The sequence below is a fragment of the Drosophila obscura genome, unplaced genomic scaffold (genome assembly GCF_018151105.1).
Source record: "Drosophila obscura isolate BZ-5 IFL unplaced genomic scaffold, ASM1815110v1 contig_214, whole genome shotgun sequence".
Classification (NCBI taxonomy): domain Eukaryota; kingdom Metazoa; phylum Arthropoda; class Insecta; order Diptera; family Drosophilidae; genus Drosophila; species Drosophila obscura.
In genome coordinates, this window is record NW_024542806.1 from 315,899 (window position 1) to 342,701 (window position 26,803).

Consider the following 26,803-nt stretch of genomic DNA (forward strand, 5'->3'; position numbering starts at 1 on the left):
CTGTACTACGCAGTCCACCAGCGCACCATTCAACCACGAGTTGAAGCAGCAGAATTTAAGTGAATGAGGAAAGTGAATGAAAAGAAACCAGAATACTAAATAAAAACCAAGAACAATCCAACAAAACCGTCGCCTCATCATTTCTCGCTGCCTACTACATTCTTTTACGAGCCAGCCCGACACCTGAAGTCACCTACAAACTACAAATTGTCTTGTAGCGGACCTTGGACAGACTGATGCTTACCTCAGCCTGAAATAGGACCTCACAATACACCTATATATGCCTCGCAAATAACACTTGTCGGTTGTTTAATTCGCTTTGTACCACGGTTTTGCGATTCGGCGTTTGTGCACAAGCAACATAAACGGTTCTCGCGTCATCTGCTTTGCGGTTTGTCTTGCGGTTGTTTCGTTTTCGGTTTTGGTCTCGAAGTGTGCATGCCATTGTTGTTGTCAGCTGCACCTACTCAGTTCTTTTAAAACTGTGAACTTTCGCTGCTGGCCTGTAGAACTGTGAGCCCGTGTGATTGAGCGCTGCGATCGAGTGTACTGTTCCTATCAAACTGTTCGAGGTTATTCACCGGTTATTAACCTCTCCGTGCTTCAGAAACTGTAACCCTGTGCGTCGTAAACATACCCAATGGCTTCTAATAGCACCCCCTCACTCTTGCCCCCCTCACCATTGTTCGTCGATTCGGAAGCTGCATTCTACAAGCGCAAGGTGCAATCCATGGTAGGGGCAGCCCGGAGAATCGAAACTGCCGTTGGCAAGGAGAGAATTGGCGAGCTCAGTGAGGAGGAGCTGAACGTGAGGCTGAAATTGCTAGCGGAGCTTGTAGTTTCATTCAACGAGCACCATAATGCTCTGGAAAGGATTGATCTCGATGAGATCGGTAGTCCCTTGAGGGAGGAAATTGACGAGTGCGTGGTCATGCTGGAGATTCGCATGAAACGGGAGTTAAATAAGCGGCAGCCCACAATGCTACCATGCTCAACAATGCGGACGGACCATGTAGGAGAAGCCCCAACTACGGTCGTAGTGCAAAGTCGGCCACGCCTGCCGGAGTTGAAGCTTCCTGAGTTCAGTGGTGGCTACGCTCAGTATTCCTCGTTTTGGAGCATGTTTTCCTCCATAATAGACAAGGATACTGATTTGTCAAATGTGGAGAAGCTGCAGCACCTGCGTTCCTGCCTGAAAGGACCAGCACTAGACACTATTTCGTCTCTAGAGTTCACGCACGCCAGCTATCCCATCGCGCTAGACCTCCTTGATAAGCGTTTTAATAACAAACGTTTAATTTTTCAGGCGCATGTCACGGACATTCTGGGTGTTCCGCGCGTAGAGGCTTCGTCTGTGTCGCAACTTCGGTCTTTGTCGGACACTGTGAATGCTAATCTTCGGGCTTTGCAGAGTATGGGAACAACGGAGCAGATTGCAGACTGTATCTTGATACACAGCCTGCTGCAGAAGGTGGACAGCGCTACGCAAGCCAAGTGGGAGGAAACGTCATCGCTGGACAGCATACCCACAAGCCAACAATTCACCGCTTTTCTGGAGCAAAGATGTCAGAAGTTGGAGAATCGGGAGCCCGCTATGGCAATGTATACGCCTGGCATTCAGGTGGGAAAGATAAAAAAAGTACAGAGCAACCCTAGAAGTTCATTTGTAGCCACTGAGTCTGTTTCTCTTGAGTGTCTATTTTGCAATACTGCTGGCCATAGCATATATACATGCGCGCTGTTTGGGAATCTTTCGCCGTCCCTTCGCCTAATTGAGGTGAAAAAGCTTGGTCTTTGCCTGAATTGCCTGAAGGCTGGCCATCAATTGCGCACTTGCAGGTCATCAACTTGTCGTCACTGTGGTAGCAAACATCACACCTTATTGCATTTAAACGCCAGACCCTCGCCAACGAACCCGTTGTATCTTCATTCCCGCACCCTGAAGCGCAGCCACAGTCCTCAGCTGCCTCTCTGGTTGCACAGAACTCTTGCAGGGATGTTGTGCTCTTAGCCACTGCAGTTGTTCTGCTGAGGGATCGTGCTGGATCGCTCGTACCATGTCGGGCACTCTTGGACTCCGGATCACAAATGCACCTTATAACCTCCAGCCTCGCCCAACAACTTAGACTGAAAAGGACCATGTCGTCGGCCGCAGTATCGGGTCTTGGGGATTCCAGTTTTGTATGGGAGGGCTATACTGTGGGACTCAACTTGCAGTCCCAAGCCTCTGACTACAGTACCAGTTTCGTCGCGTTGGTAGCTCCCACAATCACCAAGCAGCAGCCCAGCTTTTCAGTTGACGTTTCTGGTTGGAAAATTCCGCCGAATTTACCATCGGCAGATCCGCAGTTCTTCAGGCCACAGCGTATTGACCTGCTCATTGGGGCTAGCCTATTCTTCGAGCTGCTGTGCATTGGCCAAATCAAATTGGATGTTGGCTTGCCATCGGTTCAGAAGACTCGCCTTGGATGGGTGGTTTCAGGAGGTGGTCAGCAAACGCGTAGGACAGCCTTACTTGGGGCTCAGGCCTCATCTGACGCCAGGCAGGAGTCTCTTGATCAAGTGGAACTGTTACTGAGGCGTTTCTGGGAGGTTGAAAGTTCCACTGAAGATTCGGTAATGGTCAAGCAGGAGGATGTCGATTGTGAAGATCACTTCAAAGCAAATTTCTCGCGCCTGTCATCTGGAGAGTTTGCCGTGAAGCTGCCCATCAAGAAAAGTTTGGAGATCTTGGGCGACTCATAACGCAAGCATATCGGCGGTTCCTCAACTTGGAGCGGAAACTTGAGCGTCGTCCGCAGCTGAAGGCTCAGTACGCATCTTTCGTTAGGGAGTACCAAGAGCTTAATCATATGTCGTTGGTGGAATCAGAACTGCTCAGTCGTTGTCGCTATTTTCTACCGCATCATTGCGTGTTTAAGGAGGACAGCACGACCACCAAATTGCGGGTCGTGTTCGATGGATCTGCCACAACATCAACAGGTTTTTCGTTAAACGAGGTCCTAATGGCGGGGCCTACTATCCAGCCAAATCTGCTACATACGCTGCTTCGTTTTCGTACGTTCCTCATTGCGCTGACTGGTGACATTTGCAAGATGTACAGGTGTGTCCGAGTATCTGAGCCGGACAATTACCTGCAGTGCATCTTATGGAGGGATTCCCCTCACGAGGATGTGAAGGCGTTCAAGCTCGACACAGTAACATATGGAACCAAACCGGCTTCCTATCTTGCAATTCGTTCCATGCTCCAATTGGCAGAAGAAGAGAAGACTGCTCAGTTATTGGCTCGGGGAAGGTTCCCAATTCGGAAATGGTGCTCCAACGTCCCTGACGTACTTGAGGGGATTCCTGACAAGGATAAGGAAACGCTGCTAAGGTTCGACCAAAGACAATATAAGTATAAGATGCGTAACGCTCATACATTTCAATTGCCATATGCAAGACAATTTTTCGGCCAGCGACGAAATTCGCGCCATCTCGCTCGCACAAATTTGAGAGCGTACGAATCTAAAAATAGAATCCGCTTGCATGTGTGAGTACACACAGAACAGCAAGTGCGTATGTGTGCGTACTTGTGCGAAGCGGACGATTTTCGAGACGGAAACCTTTTTATGAGTTGAGAAACGAAATTATATACAGGCGTTGAATACGTCGCATCCTGAATACCCTAATGGCAATTATTCCAATCTGATTCATGAAATTTCATGTATTAAATATATTAAGTATTTTTATATATGTATTTCCGATCATTATTATCGAATATACCATCTTAAAATAAATTATCGTTGGGGGGATATATACAATATAACAGTTTTTTAATATTGGGGTGGTAAGCGTCTTGCAAAATTAACTTACACTTATAAAGTGAAGGGTATATTTCGACAGCGCTGTAAAAAACGTATGCATGTGCACACATACAGTCGTCGCGATGACTCGGCTCGGCTGTCGCATCGGCAAAGAACCAACTTCGTGTGCATTCGACGAAATGTTCAATGTTGTCAACGATTGCCCGTTTTTATGATCCTTTATTGGGACTGATTGGGCCTGTCATCGCAAAGGCAAAGATTTTCCTTCAGTTGGTATGGAAGGAGCAGCTCCAATGGAATGAGAGTCTGCCAGAGTCCCATTCATCAGCGGTGACCATTTTCTGCGAGAGTTTGTCCACCCCTTAGCTGTTTAGATTTCCTCGTCTGGCAGTGCTCCCCAATTCAACAGTGGAAGTTCACGGGTTTTGTGACGCCAGCCTAGACGCCTATGGCGCATGTATTTACGTTGTGTCAAGGACAAATAATCGCGCGCACGTTCAACTTCTGTGTGCGAAGTCTCGTGTCGCCTCTCTTAAGGTATTGACGATGCCCAAGTTGGAGTTATGTGGCGCTGACTTGCTTTCTCAATTGATCAGTGAGATACAGCAACTTAAATTGTTCACTGGAATCTTCTATTGCTGGTCCGATTCCACAACTGCCTTGTCTTGTGTGCGCCATGACTCATCAGTTTTAACGTATTCGTTGCAAATCGGGGCTCAGCCATTCATGAGCGGACTGCTCAGATGAAGTGACGCTACGTGCCCACCGCCCAGAACCCTGCTGATATATTGTCCAGAGGCGCTTTGCCGTCAGAGCTTCTGGAATCGTCCCGACGGAGTTCCCGGCTGTGTACTCAGGTACTGTTCCGACGCTCTGTGTGGACCCTTGCTTAAACTATTCACCCTATCTATTAACTCTTCATGCTTCCCCCCCATCTGGAAGGAATCTTTTATTATTCCGCTCCATAAGAAAGGTAGCAAGTCTGATGCAAATAATTATAGGGGTATATCTAAGTTATCCGCTATTCCTAAAATGTTTGAAAAAATTTTAACTCCGCACTTGCAACATCTCTGCAAATCACTTATATCTCCGTCCCAGCACGGATTTATAAGGCGACGATCAACGACCAAAAATTTATTAGAGTTTACCTCTTTTATCATTAAAGGCTTTCAAGGTAACTTGCAGACGGATGTCATTTACACTGATTTTAGTAAAGCATTTGATTCTGTAAACCATTCCCTTTTAGCACAAAAACTTGACCTTTTAGGGTTTCCGCCTAATCTCTTGAGATGGATTTCTAGCTACCTTTGTTCTAGGTCTCAAAGAGTCCTCTTCAAAAACTCCTTCTCTTCACCTGTTAAGGTTACTTCTGGAGTACCACAGGGCAGCCATCTAGGCCCCCTACTATTCACACTCTTTATTAATGATCTGCCTTCAGTATTAACAAACTCTCGAGTACTCATGTATGCGGATGATGTTAAAACTTTGTGTCCAGTATAAGGACATTTCATTTCACTCTCGCTTGCAATCCGATCTCAATAACTTTCAATCATGGTGTTGTGCAAATATGTTACACCTAAATGCCTCGAAATGCAAAGTAATGACATTTCATCGCTCCAGCCCCCTATTGGCTCCTTATAGTCTCTGCGGTGGTTCTCTTGAGAGAATTACCTTGGTTGATGATCTTGGTGTTAAATTAGACCCAAAGTTGAAGTTTTCTGAACACATTTCTACCATGGTAAATAAGGCCATGGGTGTGCTTGGGTTTATAAAGAGGTGGTCAAAGGAATTTGACGACCCCTATATAACGAAGACTCTCTATATCTCGCTTGTTCGTCCGATTTTAGAATACGGCTCTTGTGTATGGTGCCCCCAGTACAAAGTACACCAGGACCGTATAGAATCAGTCCAGAAAAACTTTTTACTTTTTGCTCTGCGTGGCCTTAACTGGGATGCAGGTGTGAGACTGCCATCTTATCCTCGTAGATTGCTTTTAATAAACCTTCCAACCTTAGTTAGTCGTAGAAAAATGCTTGGTGTGATTTTTATGCACAACCTGATCAAGGGTGACGTAGATAGCCCTGACTTGTTGAGCCGCATAAACTTTACGATTCCTATTAGATCCACTAGAAACTTCATTCCTCTTTTCCTTCCGCTTTGTAGATCGAATTATTCCTTGCACGAACCATTTAGGGTACTTTGCTCGGACTTCAATTCCCTTTACCACATAATATCAACTACTAATTCCCTTCCTCTTCTTAAATCACTAATACTAACATACCTTTCCCGTAATTAGTTATATTTTTTAGCTATCTTTGCATGCTTAGCTCTTTGAGTTGTGTTTAGCTCTAATTTTCCTCGAATTTTAGTCTAACACCTATCTTTCCTGCATGCTCGCGATCGGTTCGGTAACACGCGTCGCGCGTCGGCGGCAGCGCCCCTCGGTCGGTTGGGCGGGAGGAGGGCTGCGTTTCTGCCTGGGTTCCGCGCGTAACAGTCTTCGGCTTGGTGTCGCATGGGCCACTTGATGGTGCAGTCATTGCATATCAACGTCCAGACAATCGCATCTTTAGGCCCACGGGCCACCCTTTCTTCAAGATGAGCAACCCCTGTGGCCAGCAGCGTCTATTCAATCCGCGCCAACACTTGAGTTGCGCAAGAGAGTCCTGATTGCAGTTTGTCCATTCGTAGACTTATCTGACGGCCGAAAGTTCTCCAATTCCTTCGGAAAGATCCAGCGCACATTTGGATACGTCTTCAAGTTTGTGCAGCGCATAAAGTCGTCCGGATTAACAGTAGCTGACATCGTTGGTGTTTGGCGGATACTTCTTCGTTCGATTCAGCGAGTGCATTTGTGGCCTGACTACAAGACTCTGCGTGACGAACAGCAGGTGCAGTCGTCGAGCTCTATCTCGTCACTCGCGCCATTCCTGGATGACCATGGCTTGTTACGCGTCGGTGGGCGGTTGGAAAATTCATCACTTGATTTCAACGCACGGCACCCAGTCATTCTTCCAAGGCGTCATCCCGTCACATCTGCTGTAATTGTGCATGTCCATGAGCAGAATTTGCACGCTGGGCCTCGGTCATTGCTCGCACTAATTCGGCATGAATATTGGCCGATTGGAGGGCGCAAGACAGTGGCCAGCGTCGTAAATCGCTGCACCAGATGTTTTAAGGCCAAGCCGCGCCTGCTGCAGCATATTATGGCCGACTTGCCGAAGGATCGTGTGAATGCGTCGTACGTTTTTGCAGTCACCGGTGTAGATTTTTGTGGTCCGTTCTTTTATAAGAGTGAGGTGCGGACCAGACCACCCATCAAATGCTACATATGCCTCTTCATATGCTTTGCCACCAAGGCCGTTCACTTGGAGCTTGTGCAGGATCTATCGATGCCAGCGTTCATAAGCGCTCTAAAGCGATTCATTTTAACTCGCGGTCGGCCCAGGAAAATTTGGTCCGATAACGCAACCAACTTTGTGGGAGCAAAGAACGAGTTGGCAGAGTTGAAGAAGCTGTTCCTGGCAGAAAGGCATATGAAGGAAGTTCAGGAGTTTTGCGTTGCGGATCATATTGACTGGCGGTTTATTCCCCCTCGCTCTCCCCACTTTGGCGGACTCTGGGAGGCTGCGGTTAAAACAGCCAAACATCATTTCTACCGTTCCGCTTCCAGCTCCTTGCTGTGCTTTGATGACCTGAGAACGCTTGTGTGCCATATCACTGCCATAATAAACTCAAGGCCATTGCTTCCCATTTCAGAGCATCCTGACGATTTAGACATGCTAACACCTGCGCATTTCTTAGGTACTGCTCCAATCCGTACCTTCGCAGAACCAGATGTGACCGGACTCAACTTCAATCGTCTTGATCGCTGGCAGCAGGTCAACTTCCTGCAGCAGACTTTCTGGTCCCGCTGGCGAGAGGAGTACCTCACGCTTCTGCAGGAGAGGGCAAAATGGAGGACTGAGCAGCCTAACCTCAGCGTCGGCGACGTGGTCCTCGTAAAGAACGAGAACTTGCCTCCACTTAAGTGGCCGCTGGGAAGGGTGACGAAACTGATCGCCGGCAGAGATGGCGTTTCCAGGGTAGCTGAGCTCAAAACGGCTACTGGGAGCACCACGAGGGCTATCGCAAAGCTGTGTATGCTGCCAAAGAAGGATGTCGACGACCCGTGCTCTTCAACGGGGGGAGAATGTTCGGCTAAGCGCCGGCCCATGGCAGCGCAAAGAGAGCAGAGCTAAGCTCTTATGCACAACATTGCCTACCTGACTCTGCGCTCTTGAGTCATTTTCCCCTTCCCGAAAATCGTCAGCCGACGAAGGCTGTGAGGGAGGCTCGTCTGCGCAGCAGAGACACTTCGAAATCTAGCATCATCAAACGTACAACATATCGTCGGTTGGCACAGTGACCTGCTACATCGTTATTACCCTTTATACAAAAACCCATTATTGTTCTCGCTTCAACACAGTCCACTACGGGTCCGCCTGTTGCTAACTCCTGCCCATACTATTCCCACTAGAGGTGGAAAAACATCGATGAGACCATCGATGCATCGATGTTTTTAAAATTTTTATAAGCATCGATGTTTTTTGTCTAAACATCGATGTTTTGTTGTTATGTTTTTGCCGTCTCTATGAAAGAAAAACATAAAGAGAGAAGAAGATTAAGCGCAAAATGTATGTCGTTAATGGAGCTATTTGTTATTTATATTAAAACCCTCTTTTATATATAGCTTATAAATTGTCTTCGTTTGGATTGGAAGTAGCCTGTGCAGTGTGCAATTATTGAGCGATGGAAAAAAATCTTAAGAGTAAGTTATTCACGTTATTCAACAATAGAGTAAACGCACATGTGCTTTTTCACATGCACACACATACATACATATGTATGCATAAAATATTAATAAATATATTATTTCTATATCATAGGAACTTCAAAGGAAAACTGTGAGGCTGGACCTTTGAAAAGCAAACGTGAATACTCAATGATTGCGAATGATCGCAATTGACGTGCAACCGTTTAGTGTTGTCAATGATAGAGGATTTCGTGAGTTGTTAGCAGAAATGGACCCCCGCTACAAGTTACCAAGCAAAACCCATCTCCGTAACGTAGCGATTCCAAACGCATATGCAGATTTGAAAACAAAACTTAAATTTGCCTTGGATTGCGTGGAAAATGTGGCGATCACAGCCGACGGATGGACGTCCATGGCAAATGAGGGCTACTTAACCATAACTTGCCATTTTATAAATTCGGAATTCCAGCTAAATTCAGCCGTACTGTCCACAACGACTCTGATAAACCAAACTAACCACACGGCTGCCAATATCGCAGAATCGATTCGAGTGGTTTTAGTAGAGTGGGGTCTAGTGGAGAAGTTGTTTGCATTGTGACAGACAATGACGCTTCGATGAAAAAGGCTTGTGAGCGTCTCGGAATTACACATTTCCCTTGTTTTGCCCATACACTTAACTTGCTGATTCAAGATGTGCTAAAAATAGACATTCTTGATCCAGTTTTGTCAAAATGTAAAGCTATTGTTACTTTTATGAAACGCAGCCCTATTGGAATGGCAAAATTTAAACAGGCACAGGATGTTGAAAATCCGATGGGTTTAATTCAAGAAGTGGCTACTCGTTGGAACAGTGCGTTCGCCATGGTTAAAAGGCTCTTAGATACTAACGACACATTATCAACCGTCTTGCTTAGTTTGCCTAAGGCGCCACTACCATTTTCCGTAGAGGAAATTGATATTATGAAGGAATTAGCTGAACTCCTTTCTTCGTTCCAAGAAGCAACTGTCGCAATTTCCGGCAGCAAGTATGTAACCATATCTCTGGTTATTCCACTTACTTGCGAAATACAGCAAAAGCTGAACAACTTAAAATCGAAACTAAAAACTGTAGAAGTTCTGAGTGCCTTAAAATTCTTATGTACTCGTTTAAACACAAGGTTCCTTCACTACGAAACACGAACTGTTACTCAAATAGCAACAATAATTGATCCACGCTTTAAAAAGGAGGGATTTTTAACGATTACGAATGCAGATCAAGCAGCTACTGCTTTGGAGAAGGAAATTGATAATTTCTTGTCGAAAACTCCACAGGAACTTCAAACACTATCCGAACCTCCACCGAATCCAACATTTTCTTTTCTGCAAAACAAAGTAAAGGTTAAAGTTAAATCAACTCGCGCGGATGCCATTATGACTTTAAGACAACATCTGGAAAACCTTAACGAGCCCAAGGAAACTGATCCTCTCTTATATTGGAAGGTAATACTAATATTTCAATTGAAATACTTTTAAATTCATAGTTACATTTTTAGTGGATGAATACAGGCGGCATGATGCCATTTAAAGCTGCAGCCCGAAAATATTTTTGCATCCCGGCAACATCCTGCGAGTCAGAGAAGATGTTCAGCAAGGCTGGACAAATTATTTCCGAACGTCATAGTCGCCTTAAGCCGGAAGTGGTGGACCAGTTATTATTTCTAAACAAGAATCAGGACTTGTTTTAAAATCTGGGAAAATTACCTTTTTTTTTTTGTATATTGTTCTGAATGGATTTTGATCTCAAATGAAATAAAACTGTTATTTTTTATAATTTTAATCATATGCTTTGCAGTATTGTATGTATTTTTTAAAATTTTTTTTGTTATCTTGCAAAACATCGATGTTTCATCGATGTTTTTCACTAAAACATCGAAAACATCGATGTCTCCAAACATCGATGTTTTTCCACCTCTAATTCCCACTCGCCTTGCATGGAAAATAAAGAAACTAACATAATCAAACAAACTGTGTTGTGAATTAATCAAAGTACAAATTGTCGATTTAACTCTACGCTATTGAAAAATCTCAATATCTCAACAGACAGCTCATCAAATAATGGGAAATTTGCCTCAATACAGAGTTACAATGACATACCCGTTCTTAAATACTGGAATAGATTATGCAGGTCCTTATTACGTCAAATGTTCCAAAACTCGAGGGCAAAAGACATATAAAGGATATATAGTGTTGTGTTTCGGTATGGAGAAAACGTTGTGTTCAGGGTGAGAACTAAAATCGAACTGACTTTATTACTCTCTCAAGCGCTCTCTGAGCATACATACATTCGGGTGAGGTAGTGTTAGTGTGTATGTGAATACATTTCAATGGATGGTGAAATAATACTTATGTTGCTAACATATAATAATGAAATAATACTTATGTTGCTAACATATAACACATCTCTCCCCTTAAATTACGGTTTGTTAATGATTTTTTCGTTTCCTCTAAGTCTAAGAAGAGTAGCGGCTGGGGACTCTGCGTTGGCGAGTGCTGCTACGGATGGGGATACCCGAACGTCGTTGTTAGGGTTGTTGTAGAACGTTTTGTGTAGATGCTGCAGGCACTTCGTTGGAGCCGGCAAAAGATTGAGAATTCTGTACTGGATCGGATGACGGTTCTTATTCTTGGGTTAGTGTCGTCGGAGTTGCGGGCGAACTTGAGACTTCAGGAGCCCACCAAAACTTATTGTTGTCCTCGTTGTAGCTGGAGCTGCAGTTATCAGGGTCAGATCTTGGCATTATCTGGTTTATGTGGCGCTTGATGAAACCTGTGGATGAACGAAGGATAAATAACATACGACCTATAGGCCGATCAATGATAGCTTTTATCCACTTTTCTCCCCTTGCATAGTTTCTGGCAAAAACTTTCTGATTAGGAGAATACTTTGTTTGCTGCGTCTGCTTGCTTTCAGATCTCTTCTCGAAGAGTTGACTTAAGATCGTTCGAACCGGACGACCATGAAGAAGTTCTGCAGGTGTTTTTCCTTCAGAGTTAGGTGTGAAACGATACGTGCTGAGGTACTTTGTTACGGCTGTGTTGACTCGATATCCATCCTTTATATTTTTGCTGACGGACGTTTTGAATGTTTGGACGAAGCGCTCAGCAAGTCCATTTGATGCTGGATGAAATGGGGCGGTTGTGAAGTGGCTTATTCCATGTAGCTGACAGAACTGATTAAACGAGCCGGATGTAAGTTGAGGCCCGTTATCACTGACTAAAGTTTTAGGATAACCCTCAATGGCAAAAATGGCTATAAGTGCGGCTATAGTGTTTTCTGTTGTTGTCGCTGTCATTTGTACTACGAACGGAAACTGAGAATGTGCATCGACGCAAATTAACCACATGGAGTCAAATATAGGACCGGCAAAGTCGATGTGTATTCTTTCCCAGGCGGATGTCGTTTTTGGCCAGCTCTGGAATTCCTTTACTGGGGCTGGATTGCCTATCTTGCAAACGCTACAATCCTTTGCAATTGTTGCGATATCATCGTCGATACCTGGCCACCACACGTGTTGTCGTGCCAGTTGTTTCATGCGTACTATTCCCCAATGACCCTCGTGGAGGATATTTACAATCTTATTCCGTAGTGTTTGAGGAATGATGATTCTATTTACGTCAGAATGGAGACATAGTAGCTTGTTGTTAATCGTCAGGGCGAATCTACGATTATAATATGGCAACATTTCGAGATCCTGCTGTTGTTCTGGCCAACCAGTAGATACGAATTGATAGACCTTTTTTAGAGTACGGTCGTTTTGAAGATGTTGCAAGATTATGTCGGCATTTATTGGACATGACATCTCGACGACATTGTAGCATGCCTCTTCTGTGTCGAACTTTTCATCCGAGCTGATAGGAAGACGTGAGAGCGCGTCTGCATTTCCATGAGCTGTGGTGCTGCGATACCTTATTTCAAAGTTGTATGCCATCAAGATTATAGCCCAACGTTGAAGCCTGTTCGAAGTCATCGTAGGCAGATGCTTGCTTGGGTTGAATATCGTGACCAATGGCTTGTGATCCGTAATGAGAATAAACTTTCTGCCGTAAAGGTACTGATGGAATTTCTTTACCCCAAATACAATCGAAAGTGCTTCCTTTTCTATTTGGCTGTATCGAACCTGGTGGACATCTAAGGTTTTAGATGCAAATGCTATTGGTCTTTCCTTACCATCTGCTTGAGTGTGTGACAAGACCGCACCAATGCCATATGAAGATGCATCGGTGGCTAGAACAAGCGGTAGATGCTCGTTGAAATGTGCTAGTTCTGTAGCGTTGAGAATGTGTGCTTTTAAAGCTGTAAAAGCCTGCTGCTGACTCCGACCGAATTTGAAGACTACGTTCTTCCTTCGAAGCTGATTGAGCGGAGACGCTAGCTGAGAAAAATTGGGGATGAAATTGCAGTAGTAGTTAACTTTTCCCATGAAAGCATCCAGCTGCTGTAGATTAATGGGGGGTTTTAATTGCTTGACAGCTTCTAGTCCCGAGGTATCCGGAAGGATGCCCTTGATGCTTACTCTTTTTCCGAGATACTCAATTTCGTTTATCGAGGCGGGCAAGGTCCTGCTCAACTGTTGGAGCTGAGATTATTATGTCGTCTAGGTAATTTCCACAACCTTCTATGCCACTCAGAAGTTGTTCAAGATGACGCTGGAATATAGCTGGAGCGCTCGCTATTCCATATGGTAAACGTTGGTATTGGAAGAGACCCAATGGCGTGCTGACGACCATAAGTTCTTTTGCCGCATCATCTAACTCCATTTGAAGATATGCGTCTCTCAAGTCGATTTTGGAGAAATGGGTGCCGTGACGGATCGTATGTAATAAAACTCACGTGTTGGCAGTGGATATTGCTCGATGTCCAATTGTGAATTGACACCTTGTTTGAAGTCGCCACAGATCCGTAGTGCTCCACCTGGCTTGGGTGCTAGTACTATTGGTGATGCCCAGTTGCTGAATTTGACTGCTTTCCAAATACCGGCATCTGTGAGACGCTTAACTTCCTCCTTGAACTTTTCCATTTGAGCAAATGGAATTGGTCTGCTTTTGTAGAATTTCGGCACGAAATTTTGCTTTAAGTAGATGCTTGCCTTAAAGTTTTTTATTGTACCGATAGCCGGTTCAAATACTTCTTTGTACTTGTTACAAAGATCAGTCATTTGAGAACCCTGCACTTGACTCACATTTGAAATTTGTTGAATTTCGAAATTGAATGTCTGAAACAAATCCATTCCGAACAGATTGTTTGAGTTTTCTACATTTGTCACGATTATGACAACATTTGCCAATTTATTGCCACACTTTGCCACAGTGTGCAATTCACCCAGCACGGGGAATTGTTGTTGGCCAAACGCATGCAAAATGCGATCACACTTCCGCAGCTTTGGACTTTTGAGTTGTTTGTAAGTTTTCAAATTCATAACAGACACAGTTGCGCCAGAATCCATTTGGAAAGGAATGATTTCGTTGAAGATTTGCAGGTCGATTAAATTTTTATTTCCATCCAACTGCACCAGGTTTGACACGATGTGAATTGTTTGAACTGATTCTGCATGTTTTGCTTTGTTTTGGTATTTTTGGTGATCATTCTCTTTCCAGGTTTTTTCTTTCATATCTTTGCACTGCTTTGACATGCAACCGATAGCTATGTGTCCCTTTCTTCCACATTTATGGCAAGTAGCCTCGCGAAATTTACAATTTTCACGAGTGTGCGTGTTTCCACAACCGGAGTAAGATTTGAGAGTGTTCTTGCCTTCTTTTGTTTCCATACCACTTCGTTTCTGTTGATGTTGCTTATGTGTGTGTACAGCGTTCATGTCCAGTGCTTTGTTCTCTCTCTCCTTTATGACCGCGACTGTTTTCGTTGTTGCCTCGTACGTTTCGGCAATTGCGAGTACGTCAGCGAGGGAAGGCTGAAGCTTTTGCAAAGCGGCTGTGCGTACGGCTTCGAATGGCGTGTGTACAATTATTTGATCGCGTATCATTTCGTCAACATAATTGTATGTACACCCATTGGCGTTGCAAGCAAACTGACACTCACGAGCTATACCACGTAGATCAGCTACCCATTCCTTATGTGATTGTGAGTCCCGCATCTGACGTTTAAAAAATTCATATCGAACAGCAACAATGTGACGCTTCTGTTTGAAGTGCTCCGATAATTTGTCTGTGATTTGTGTATATGACTGCTGGTCCAAATGTTCGCTACCAAACAGATTTTTTACAAGTTCAAAAACTTTTCAGCCTACCCACGATAGAAGATATGCTTTTTGTTTCTCGACGGAGGTAACGGAATACGCGGCGAAATGCTGCGAAATTTGTTGTAAATACGTCTCCCAATTTTGTTGATCCTTATTAAAACTTGGGAACGATCGGACAAGCTGTTAATTCTGCTGATCTATTAACACCATTGTTTTGTGCGAGCATGGCTTCCATCCATTGTTGTTGCTGTTGCATTAACTTTTCTGTGAATTGTTGCTGTTGAGCCAACAATGCACTTATGTCTGTGGAATTTCTATCCATTGTTGTTGTTTTATCCTCGTCGCCAAAATGTTGTGTTTCGGTATGGAGAAAACGTTGTGTTCAGGGTGAGAACTAAAATCGAACTGACTTTATTACTCTCTCAAGCGCTCTCTGAGCATACATACATTCGGGTGAGGTAGTGTTAGTGTGTATGTGAATACATTTCAATGGATGGTGAAATAATACTTATGTTGCTAACATATAACATATAGCTGTATTTGTTTGTATGGCTACCAAAGCAATACATTTAGAAATGGTCAGTGGCTTAACTTCTGATGCATTTTTAGCAGCACTTAGAAGATTTATCGCTAGGCCAACATCTATTCCGACAACGGAACCAATTTCGTAGGAGCTTCAAGAATGTTAGATCAAGATGTCGTTAAAGCAATCCAAGAAAATACTATGATTGCTGCGCAACTTGAAAAAGATAGAATTGATTGGCATTTTATCCCCCCGGCAGGACCAAACTTCGGAGGTATCTGGGAGGCTGGAGTAAAATCCATGAAGTATCATCTTAAAAGGGTTATCGGGGACAACAGCCTAACATACGAAGAGATGTCAACGCTCTTGTGTCAAATAGAGGCATGTTTGAACTCAAGACCTTTATATTCTGCAGAAAATGGAGTTGATCAACAAGAGGTTCTTACCCCAGGTCATTTTTTGATTGGAAGACCACCATTAGATATAGTGGAGCCAATGACAGATGAAAAAATTGGAAATCTAGATAGGTGGAAACTAATCCAAAAGATAACGAGAAGGAACGTGTGAGTCGCTTTTCGGGACGCGACTCTACTTATACCCGTACTCAGTCAGTATACATATTATTGAGCATATGATTTTTTAGAGTTTGAGAAATAAAAAAAAAATTTTATTTTTTTTTGCTACAATGTATATTTTACATCTAACATGTAGATTGTACATGTTTCATTTTGATTCTACATCGTCCCGCTATTGGTTGCTCGCGCACTGAACGCGGCAGAGTGTGCGAGCGAGAAGGAAAATGAGTCGCGATGTCGTTTGCTGGAGGGGGCAGGGGAAGCCACTGAAAATTAATTTCTTCATTCTGGCTATAATTATGACCCGATCTGATTCAGATTCGGCAAAATTTGTCCCTTAGACGGAATTAAGTCTGTCGCCAAGGTTGAGGCTGATACTGAAGAGATCCAGCAAAAAAGGCAGACTAGAAATTCATCGATAATGTCAAAACTCGGGTTTATAATGGCCATGTTGTTATTTATATTAAGTTGTCAATTTTCTAACGCATCACCTAAGGTTGATAAACCAAAATATGCAATGAGATGCTGTAATGTCCTATCTCAGGCTGAGGTATGTATCAGTCTGTCCAGGGTCCTGAATTACAAGTTATTTATAATTCACGAGGACTTTATCGGGAAAACCAGAAACTTTGCCAACAACTGAAATAGAAATCACAACACTTTTTGGTTCTTTTAATTTTAATGGACATCTTTATTCTTCCGTATTATTATTCTACCCGGTTATGTTATGTTTGATTGTTTGACGACGGGTATGGTGGTTTGACTGCCCTCTACGATGGCTGGTGGACTGCCTCCGACGATGGCTGGTGGACTGCCTCCCGATGGCCGATGGACTGCCCGTTTCTTCATGCAAGGCAGTGCCTTTTATAGATCGGGCGGCCTTCCATTTTCCCATGAATGTCTTACAGATATCTTATTTCTACTCCAGAATGTGGGAAAGGTTCTTACATAAATATATATTGCCGAATTATAGTCTGCGCGTGCAGACGGGCTGATCGGTAACAGAAGGTTACCTAATCATTAGCCCTGCAGTCAGTGTCCAATATTCCCGGTAAGGAAAGTCGGAGACTGCTGACTGGCTCGCGCATGTGGGGGATTTGCCCGGTAATCGAGGGTTACCGATGCAATCGCCTCCCAACAAGTGTCCAATGTCCCAGGTAAGGTGATCGGTGTGCACCGGTACCGTGGGAAAGGAATTTCGTTGGCACTTCGGGAATATATTTTGTTAGGAATATTTATTTATTAAATATTATTTTAGGTACTTATTGCGTAAGCCCCTTGTGCTGGTCTCCTGTCTTTTGGCGTGTGCTGAGTTTGCATTTTTGCTGGGTGTTGATCGCTTCACCTGGGAGTAGCGTTGGCTGCGTCGTCTGCTTGTAACGAACATGGGATTCGTTACAACCCCCCCCATTTCTTCCGGGTGGGTGATGGAGAGATTTGTGGCGCTTGGCGGGTGCTGAGGCTTTTCCGGTTTATCCTATCCTTTCTCCGAATTCGTCGCTGTTAATCTCGTCCCCTTAGCGTGGCGTCGGTAACGTTATATTTTCTACTGCTGTTGTGATCGTGGCCTTTCTGCTGTTCTGGGTGCTTTGTAGTTGGTGTAGTTGGTGCTTGGTGGGTCGATTTTCCCATATGACGATGGTTTTCTCGGCAGTTTTCTTTGGTAGTTATTTGTCCAGGCATTCTCGAATCTGCGGTGCTATGTCGGGTGGCCAAGGATCCGTCGGTAGTTCTGGGTCGTCTTCGGTGGCTCCGGGGTCAAAGGTTTGATTCGGGTTTTTCGGAAGGATGGGTTTGTCAAATGTGCTTGACGGATCGATGCTCCGGTGGTAACCGCTTATGTGGGCGATGATCGGGATGGCGTTGGACGTGGGTAGAGTAGTTTTGTAGCTCTGGCGGAACACTTGGGTGGTATTGTCTCCAGACTGGTGCATGAACTGGCTGGTCTCGACGATGTCTCTTTTGTTGGACCAATGGCTTGTTTGGGCGACGGATGCTTGGGTCTGTGGGGCCAAGTCCGGCGGCCACGGCTCCGGTGTGGTGTCGACCATGGGTACTATATTTTGGTATGCCGGGGGTAGTACCCGTGTTATACTACAGCCAGACTGGTACGTGAACAGGTGAGTCGCGATGACGCCTCTGGTATCGCAGCAACGACTTGTGGGGGCGACGAAGATCTCGGACATGGCGCTAAGAATCATGTCAGTACGCGGAAGGTACTCCATTGTGTTGGCGAGGATCGGTGTGGCGTCGGCCGTTGGTACGACAGGGCGGCGGTCGGTGCATCGTGGGGGTATCGTCCTGGTTTCCGGGCCCGCGTTGAGGGGCTCTGTGGATATCAGTTCAATTATGGGCCCCGACCAGCGTGGGGTTAGCGTGGCTGTTTCCCGTGTTGCTGGGCTGTCGGATGGTGGCTGCCGTTGTCCTTGTTCGATGCTGCTGGTTGGCTTTGAGGGTGTCCGTGTGTTCAATTCTTCCGTTGCGGATTCTGTGCGTGCTTGCTCTGTTGCTTGTCTTGGACCTGGGCTTCCTGTGTCGAGCGCAGGGTTCAAGTGCGTTAGTGCTTGTCTCGAGGGTGAGATTCTCGTAGGTTCTTTGGGGTATGTGTAACCTGTGGTTGGCCTAGGACGCGGTTGCTCCGTAGTGACCATGGAACTCGTTTTCCCGATTGCTTGATTGCGGTTTGCTGGTGTTGACCTTGGATTCGTGTTCTCCGTAGTGTGCCGTTGCTTCGTATTCGTTGCGATTGGTTTGGGTGTCAAGTGCTGCGTTGCGTTATTGGGTGCCGTGTGCGTTGTGGTAGGTCGTGGACGTAGGTGCGTTGCGATTTGTTGGGGTTTCTGGTATCGGGGTTCGGCGTCTTGTACGTGGATGGTAGTAAGCACGGGTTCAGTGGGCATGGGGTGACGGTCTCGTAGCTGTAGCAGCGTGGATCCGCATTGGATCGTCGTTTCGGTGGCACCTAGGAAGTCCATGCGGACAATGACTTGTCCCAACATGTTTGGCAGGACCAGGAGCGGGATTTGAACCTCTCATTGATCCAGCTTGATGTGCGCCAGTAGGACTTGTGAGATCTCTCTGACCGTGCCATCGGCCAGGCGTATGCGGACGCATGCATCTTACAGGTTGGTGTTGTTTTCTGGTAGTCGGGCGAGGTTTGCGCTGATGAAGCTTCTGGATGCCCCGGTGTCGATTGTGGCTTCCGTTGCGTGTCCTCCTATGGTCACCATCGCCACTATCCGGCCGTTTCGTACGTGTAGAGAGTTACTTAGTCGCGGGTTGGAGGAGGCGTCGTTCCCGGCTGATCCCGTGTCAGTTGGGGACGGATGTCGTTTCCCGTCGTGTTTTGACGGCAGCAATTTACGGTCCGTGTGCAGCGTTTTCCACATTCCCAGCAGAATAGGATGGAGGGATTATGGCAGTCGTATGCCGCATGCCCCGCTTCACCATACCGGCGACAGGCTGCGCGTGGGTTGGCGATAGGGGTGGTGATCATGCGGTGCGCCACCTCGGGCGTTGTCTGGCTGCTGGAGGGGGCTTGCTGCCTCCTTGGCGAGTCTGCCGCCTCCCAGTGGGGTTGCCGAAATGGTGGCCGGGGTGGGCCGCCGTTCCTTGGCTCGGTGGCCGGCCTTGGGTATCTTGGGGTGCTTCGTGGTGGTGCGAAAGTGGGCTGGATGGTCCGCTCTTGGATGCTCTCGAACTCGGTGGCCAACATTGTAAGCTGTGCTAAGCTCTGTAGTTCGTGTCGCCGCACGTACATCTGGTATGCTGGCAGTTATCGTAGATCCTGTTCAGCTCCTTGGCTGCGTCGTACCTGGCGTGGTGCATGAGTAGACGTATCTCGATGAGGTAATCCTTGAACCGGTCTTCCAATTGTTTAAAATACCTTGGCGGCAAGAAGAAAATCAAGCATTCTTGGCGGAAATATGCCCATGAGCTGCCTTGTAGTTGGCTGGTGCGGTACCAAAGACTGGCCCTATCGGTGAGAAGCTCCGTCATGGCCCGAGGTAGCTGATTTGTGTCCACCCCATATGAGAGCGCACGTTCTTCGAGTAGTTCCAGAAATGTAAGAAATGTCCGTCGAACCTGATTCTTCATTTCCGAATCTGTTCCGCGATGTGGGCGGTGTGGCTGTGGTGTCGTCCATCTATGGAAGGGTCCATGGCTGGCACGATCCTCTGTGTTGGCGAGCGACTGCTCTCCGTAACTGGAGGTCTGGGCAAATCGGCTGGCGTTACGATGCGTGGTGGGCCGGGTGTGCTGTATTCGGACGCGGTGGGGACTTGTAACCCAGCTTTTGGGTCCGTTTTCCGCTGGTCAGATGGCCCAGGAGTGGTGGGCATGGGGGACTTAGATCGTCCTGCTGGTTTGGCGTATTGCCGTTCGAGGTCTCCCAGTCGAACCCAAGCGTCCTGCGAGAGTGTTCCGGCGACTAGTGCGGCGAATCTCTTTCGTCGTTCTTCGACTGTTCCTTCGTTGCCAAATCCGAATTCCTCGGCAAGGGCTTCCAGCTCATCCCGCCGGAGTTTGTAAATCCAGCCGGTGGTGACTCCTGGAGTGGTATGGTGTCCCTCCGGGTAAAATTCGTCGGGTTGACCGGCTTCGTGGGCTTCCATGGTGTGTTTCTGTGGTTAGTAGCACTGACTTACGTGTTGTTTGTGGTATTTCTGCTTGCGACCGGATGTTGCGAGGGTGCCGGTTTTCAGGTGTCGGGCTGGCTTGAAATATGCAGTAGGCAAGCGAGAAATGATGAATCGAGAGTTTTTGTTTGCTGGTTTCTTGGTTTTATTCTGTATTCTTTTTTTTCATTCACTTAAATTCTTTTAGGTTACTTCTTTGACTCGTAGTTGAATGCGTAGTACAGTGTCTTGGGTGTGTGACTGAGGGACTGCCTTGTGCAGTGTCTTGTGTTTGGTCTGATGGACTGCCTAGTGCAGTGTCTTGTGTTCGGGCTGATGGACTACCTGGTGCAGTGTCTTGTGTTCGGGCTGATGGACTGCCTAGTGCAGTGTCTTGTGTTCGGGCTGATGGACTGCCTCTCTCTTGTATTCGGGCTGATGGACTGCCTACTCATTCGGCCGATCTTGGCCCTTTTATGCAGCTGGCGATCGCACCTGAGACCCGGAAATAATTGCTTATTGCTAACTTATGATTATTTTTGACAATAATTGTGGGGCGTGGTAAGTGGGTCGAAGCTTGGTGCTTCGTTGACAATTGTTAGTGGGTCAGTGTGTTTTATGAGAGTGTTTTGCTGAGACTGCATCGCAGAAGGTACGGGCTGCAGTTGGAAATTGGGTTCCGAAATTAGCTTTTGCGAACTTGACCAGGCGGAGGGTGCTGGCTGAATTTGGGCCGGTAGGTCGGTAATTTTATGCTAGCTTGACTTATTGTGAAATAACGCAAATGATATTTCTTATGTAGGCCGTCGATTGCGAAATGTCTCAAGAGGTGGGGTGTTTTAAATTGTTGTGTGGACAAGAATGTGTAGAGTTGTTGATCGAGAGTTCTTAATTAATTGTGTGCGTTGCTTAAGACTATTTTATTTCCCGGAGGTGCTCACACCGCTATTTTGTGGAAAACCGTGGCTAGAGCCAGGGTTCGTTAGCTCTGTGGATATCAGTTTGATTATTGTCTCATGCCAGCGTGGATATGCTGACTCTCCGCCGTTTGTGAATTCATCATTCTTCGGATGAACTGTGTAAATACGACCAAGAGCATCAGTAGAACGCATATCTGGATGACCAGGAACTGCATCGCCTTGCTTCCGACGTTGAAATTTCTTCGATGTAGCGTTCCAAGTGTAATAACGTGGCATTTCTGAGTAAAGCAAAGTTCGTGCGAACGGATCGCTTTGACAAATCGCAAAGAAACTGGTCAGTATTGTCGGCACGTTGAGCAGCATTCGACGCTGTGAAATATATCTCTGACCGTTCTCTAGATGCGCCCCCAAATGTAAAACAGTGGGATGACGTTCGTGAATAGGGAATGAAAATATACGCCAAATTGCTTCATTGCAGTTCACATATCTACCAACTTGATAGACGATGCAAGCTGTAGTCGATGGTGCAATCATACAGAAACGCTGCTCGATTCAAATCAATACTTGAACCATTTCTTCTTGCACTTCGAAGATTATTCCTCTGTTCATCTGTACGATAAGCTCGACGATTTCTCCTTTCTAACCTAGCCGTTTCACGGGCTGCCTCTCTTTGCTCTTGTGTTTGAGAAGCACGAATTAAGGCCCTTCTTTGCTCCATACTAACACGGCGCTGTTCTCGTGCAATTTCTCGTTCTCCATCAGATCCGTTCCTTTCCGATGATTTTATGTTTTTACTGTAGAATAAATCTTAGGTATTATTTTCGGGAATTTGACTATTTGACAGGATTGGACAACAAATTTTTGACATGGAGAAAGAAAAACACTGAAAACTCGATATGTGTAATAAACAAATCAGCATCTATTGAAATGCATCTATTCATTACACATATCGAGTTTTCATTGTTTTTAAGATGTATTCTGCTATTCGGAAACAAATACAACAAATCAAAAACCATGGCAATCGGTCCAGCCGTTCTCGAGTTATAAGTGTTGTAACAAACACGACTTTCTTTTATATATATAAGATATATTTTTTTTGAATCTTAAATGAAACTTAGCTGAAGAATCTGAGGTTCTAGTCGGAAGTCGATGCTGACTGCAGTTTGTAGTCGATGGGGCTGCAGTTTGTAGTTGTTGCTGTAGTTTCTGTGGCTGCAGATTGAAGTCGTCGCTGGGGGGTTGCAGATCTTAGTTTTTTTTTTCGGTGTTGCAGATGGTGTAGTTGCGGCTGCAATTTATTGTTACACTGTTTTCTTTTTTAACTTTGTTATTTTGGTGTTGGTTGATTTCTTTTCTGTCACTGATGATTTTATTTTTGTAAACGAATGATGATGACTTTTTCTTTTAATTTTTTGTTGACGGGGTTCTCTGTAAGTTCACTTTTATTTTAATTGCCGATTTCTCGACCACAATGTCACAATTTGTATACGATGTTTCGGCCTTGAACGCGCCACTTTAAGAATATTTTGCACGGTGGCAAATTATTATTTAAATTTGTCGATTTCTCGACTGTTATTTCACAAAAAAATTGTATTATATTTTTTTTTTTTTTACACAAAAACATAAAAGAATCTTGTATATCTTTTTGCTTTTTTTTATACTCTGTACCTTACCAACAAGGGGGGATACAAGAGTTACTTATTTGGCAACCTGTAGCTGTAAGCACTTGTACTTGACAGAATCTTTAAGGTGCTGGTTTATTCTCTGAGTTGCGTTACCATAGAGTCTGCAACTGCAAAGATGTCGAAGGACCAAAATGTAAATGCCTTGACCAAACCAAGATGAAAAGACATCCACATTTATTGAGTTTAATATTAAAACTGGTTCTTTATTAAAATTGTATGAGATTAGGTAGCTCTACTGTGAAGCAACACTAGGCTTAGGTCTAGTGCCAACGCAGTGGTATGTGTTTGTGTGTGAGCACACTGGAGCTCTGGTAACAAAATAAGATAACACATGTGTGTACAATTTGTGTGACATCGGCGACCAACGCATCGCAGACATCTGTCAGCGTGGGACCTTTTTAAGAGATTTCTCGGCTGTGCACTTAAGAACTAGACAATTTATGAGTTTGTGTCTAAATATAAATTTACATTGATGTACAAGTGCGGTCGTTAAATTGGTTATTATTACCCTTCATGTTAAATTGGTTATTATTACCCTTCATGTTCCTCCCCCGATTAAGGCGGATGAGGACACACTCGTTCTGATCAAGGCACAGAACCGGATCCTGGAGAAATCTGACTAGAACATCACAAGAGCGATAGCGCGAGACAAGGGGAACGGCAAGGAACTCTGGATCAGCATTGGCCAAGAAAGCCTGGCCAAACTCCTTGCAACGGACTGCCGCATATCCTTTGGTATGGGCACCCTGGCGGTAGCAGTACCGCGACACCCCAGGTCTGCTGAATAGCATGAAGGTGGTGCAGATTAATCTGCATCACTCAAGTGTACCATCGGCGGACCTGCTGCGGTTTATGGAGGAGAAAGCGGTGGACGTGGCCCTCATCCAAGAGCCCTGGATCGTAAGTGAAAGGGTTCGGGGACTGAACGGTCGCGGATACCGCCTTCTCACGCCACACCCCGCGGGTAAGCCAAGAACCTGTATCGTGGTAAGGAACGAGCTTAATGTTCTGTTTTCTTCCAGGTACAGCACTCCGGACCTAACGGTGGCACTATGTGAGAGGGAGGACGGGAAAAACCTATACCTAGCCTCTGCATACCTGCCGTACGAAGAGGAAGACCCACCCTCGGAGGATGTCAGGTCCCTGATCCACCAAGCGCGGAGGGAGGGACTTGATATTGTCTTAGGCTGTGACGCGAATGCCCATCACTCCCTCTGGGGAAGTACGTGCACAAATTCTAGAGGAGAGTCGCTGTTCGAGTACATTCTGTCCACAAATCTTGTTGTGTGCAACCGGGGAGACCACCCCACCTTCCGCAACAGGAACCGTGCAGAGGTTATAGATATAACACTGGCCTCGAATAGCGACTCCCTTACCATCGATGACTGGCACGTGTCCAGTGAGTGTTCCTTTTCGGACCACTACAGGATAGTGTACAGCATCAAATGGAACAAGGAGAGGCCCAAGGCCTACCGCAATCCCAAGCGGACAGACTGGAACCGCTTCTCCGCAACCGTACAGAAGGTGCTGCCTAACCCACCGGAAGGGGACATAATTCAAACGGAAGCACTAGAGAAAGCTACGCAGACCGTCACTAATGCTCTACAGATGGCGTTTCTCAAATCCTGCCCGATCAGCCGACCCCCAAAGTCCAATCACAACCCGTGGTGGACACGGGAGTTGAGCGAAGTCAGAAAGGAATCGAGGAAACTCTTCAATAAAGCAAAAGTGACAAACACACAGGAAAGTTGGGACGAGTATCGCCGCAGCTTCAATACCTACAAAAACACCTGTAGGAGGGCGAAAAGGGAATCATGGGCAGCCTTCTGCGATGCCATAGATGGTACCACTGAGGCCTCAAGGCTTCGACGCGTACTGTCGAAGGCACCCACCACACCAGGCCTGCTCCGCAGCCAGGACGGTACCTTCGCAGAGAGCAGCCAAGAATCCCTGGAGCTCCTCATGAGTACTCACTTCCCGGGTTGCTCAGATGTCACCGGTGACGAATCCAACGCCACCAACGACACTGAGGATCATCCAGGAGAGGAAATCGAGGATCTCATCCGAAATATAATGGCACCAGACAAGATTATCTGGGCCATTAAATCATTCAGTCCCTACAAGTCACCGGGACCGGATGATATCCGACCAGCCATGCTGCAAGCAACTTGCCTGCACCTACTACCATGGCTGAAGAAAATATTCGAAGGATGCCTCCTAACTGGGTACGTCCCCCATGGGTGGAGGGAGGTGAGAGTGGTCTTCATCCCCAAAGGCCGGGAAGATAAACCACATCTCCCCAAAGGACTACAGACCCATCAGTCTGTCGTCATTTTTGCTTAAAACGATGGAGCGACTAATGGATCTATATATAAGAACCAAGCTAGACAAACAAGTGTTCAGTGGAGCTCAGCACGCCTACCTCAAAGGTAGATCAGTTGAGACCGCACTAAACGAAGTTGTTGGGCATTTCGAAAAGAATCTAAGCTATAAGGAATATGCCTTGGCGACCTTTCTAGATATAGAAGGGGCCTTCAACAACGTCAGGATCGAGTCAATAACGGCCGCACTGGCCAAGATTGGTACACATCCGACGGTAACCGGATGGCTAGACAGCGTTCTCAGGAGCAGAACGATAAGCGCCAATCTAGGCTCCTCCTCGTCAAGAAAGACGGTCACACGAGGTACTCCGCAAGGGGGAGTTATATCCCCTCTCCTGTGGAACCTGGTCCTCAACGACCTCCTTCTTCAGCTGGGGAGGAGCGGATATAAGGTTACGGCCTATGCAGACGATCTAGTAATACTGGTAATGGGTAAATTTCTGCCCACAATCAGTGACCTTCTAGAATCTGCACTGGGCACTACCGTCAGCTGGGCACGCCAGAACGGTTTGGGGGTCAATCCTCAAAAAACAGAACTGGTGCTGTTCTCACGAAGATATAAGATACCGAGTTTCAAACTACCAGCAATCGGTGGAACGACACTCGAGCTATCGAGCGAAGCCAAGTATCTTGGTGTCATCCTTTACTCCAAGAATGAGTAAAATGATTAAAGAAACTTTAAATTTAAAAATAGGCAGAACGCATTTATGGACAGACTCGGAAATTGTTTTGTATTGGCTCAAGTCGAGCAGCAAACGCTTCAAAACCTTTGTTTCCCAACGCTTAGGAGAAATACAGGAGATATCAAATGTAGGAGATTGGAAGTATGTTCCATCGAAATTAAACCCAGCCGATGAGGCAACCAAAATCACTAAAATAGATTTTACAAACAACAATTTGTGGTTGACAGTTCCACAGTTTTTGCATAATAATAGTGATCACTGGCCAGTAGGAAAGATTTCAGTTGGGTCACAGGATATCGATCCAATTGACAAAGGCTATGTTAATGTCACTTCGCTTCTGAGAAATGATATTGACTTACCAGACGTTCTTCGATTCTCGAACTGGTTGCGGTTCTTAAGAACCACAGCTTGGACACTACGTTATGTAGACCATTTAAAGCTCAAGAGACAAAATTGTAAGGAACTGACAGCCAAGGAAATATATAGGGCAGAAATTTTAATATTTAAAAAAATGCAACTTGATAGTTATCAACGTGAAGTTGAAAAATTGACCAAAGGTGAATCTGTTGATAATTCAAGT

General features: G+C 45.7%; 2 protein-coding genes and 1 long non-coding RNA gene across 3 annotated transcripts in view; 2 read left to right on the forward strand and 1 right to left on the reverse strand.

The window, feature by feature from the left end:
- Window positions 1-7,012: 7,012 nt before the first annotated feature.
- Window positions 7,013-8,325, forward strand: LOC121404560. Its single transcript, XM_041594214.1, has 2 exons — window positions 7,013-7,891; window positions 8,275-8,325. Exons 1-2 carry the CDS (start codon window positions 7,013-7,015, stop codon window positions 8,323-8,325), a joined length of 930 nt encoding a protein of 309 aa, XP_041450148.1.
- A 126-nt stretch (window positions 8,326-8,451) lies between these two features.
- Window positions 8,452-9,190, forward strand: LOC121404564. The gene is made up of 3 exons (XR_005968077.1): window positions 8,452-8,482; window positions 8,539-8,616; window positions 8,735-9,190. It is a non-coding gene; the product is annotated as an uncharacterized LOC121404564 (long non-coding RNA).
- A 3,325-nt stretch (window positions 9,191-12,515) lies between these two features.
- LOC121404561 overlaps window positions 12,516-26,803 on the reverse strand; it is a 33,367-nt gene continuing 19,079 nt past the window's right edge. Inside the window, exons 2-3 of the mRNA XM_041594215.1 lie at window positions 12,809-13,155; window positions 12,516-12,758 (exon numbers count right to left, since the gene is read on the reverse strand). Coding sequence (XP_041450149.1) covers window positions 12,553-12,758; window positions 12,809-13,155 — 553 coding nt within the window. The 3' untranslated portion in view covers window positions 12,516-12,552. The remainder of the gene's footprint in view (window positions 12,759-12,808; window positions 13,156-26,803) is intronic.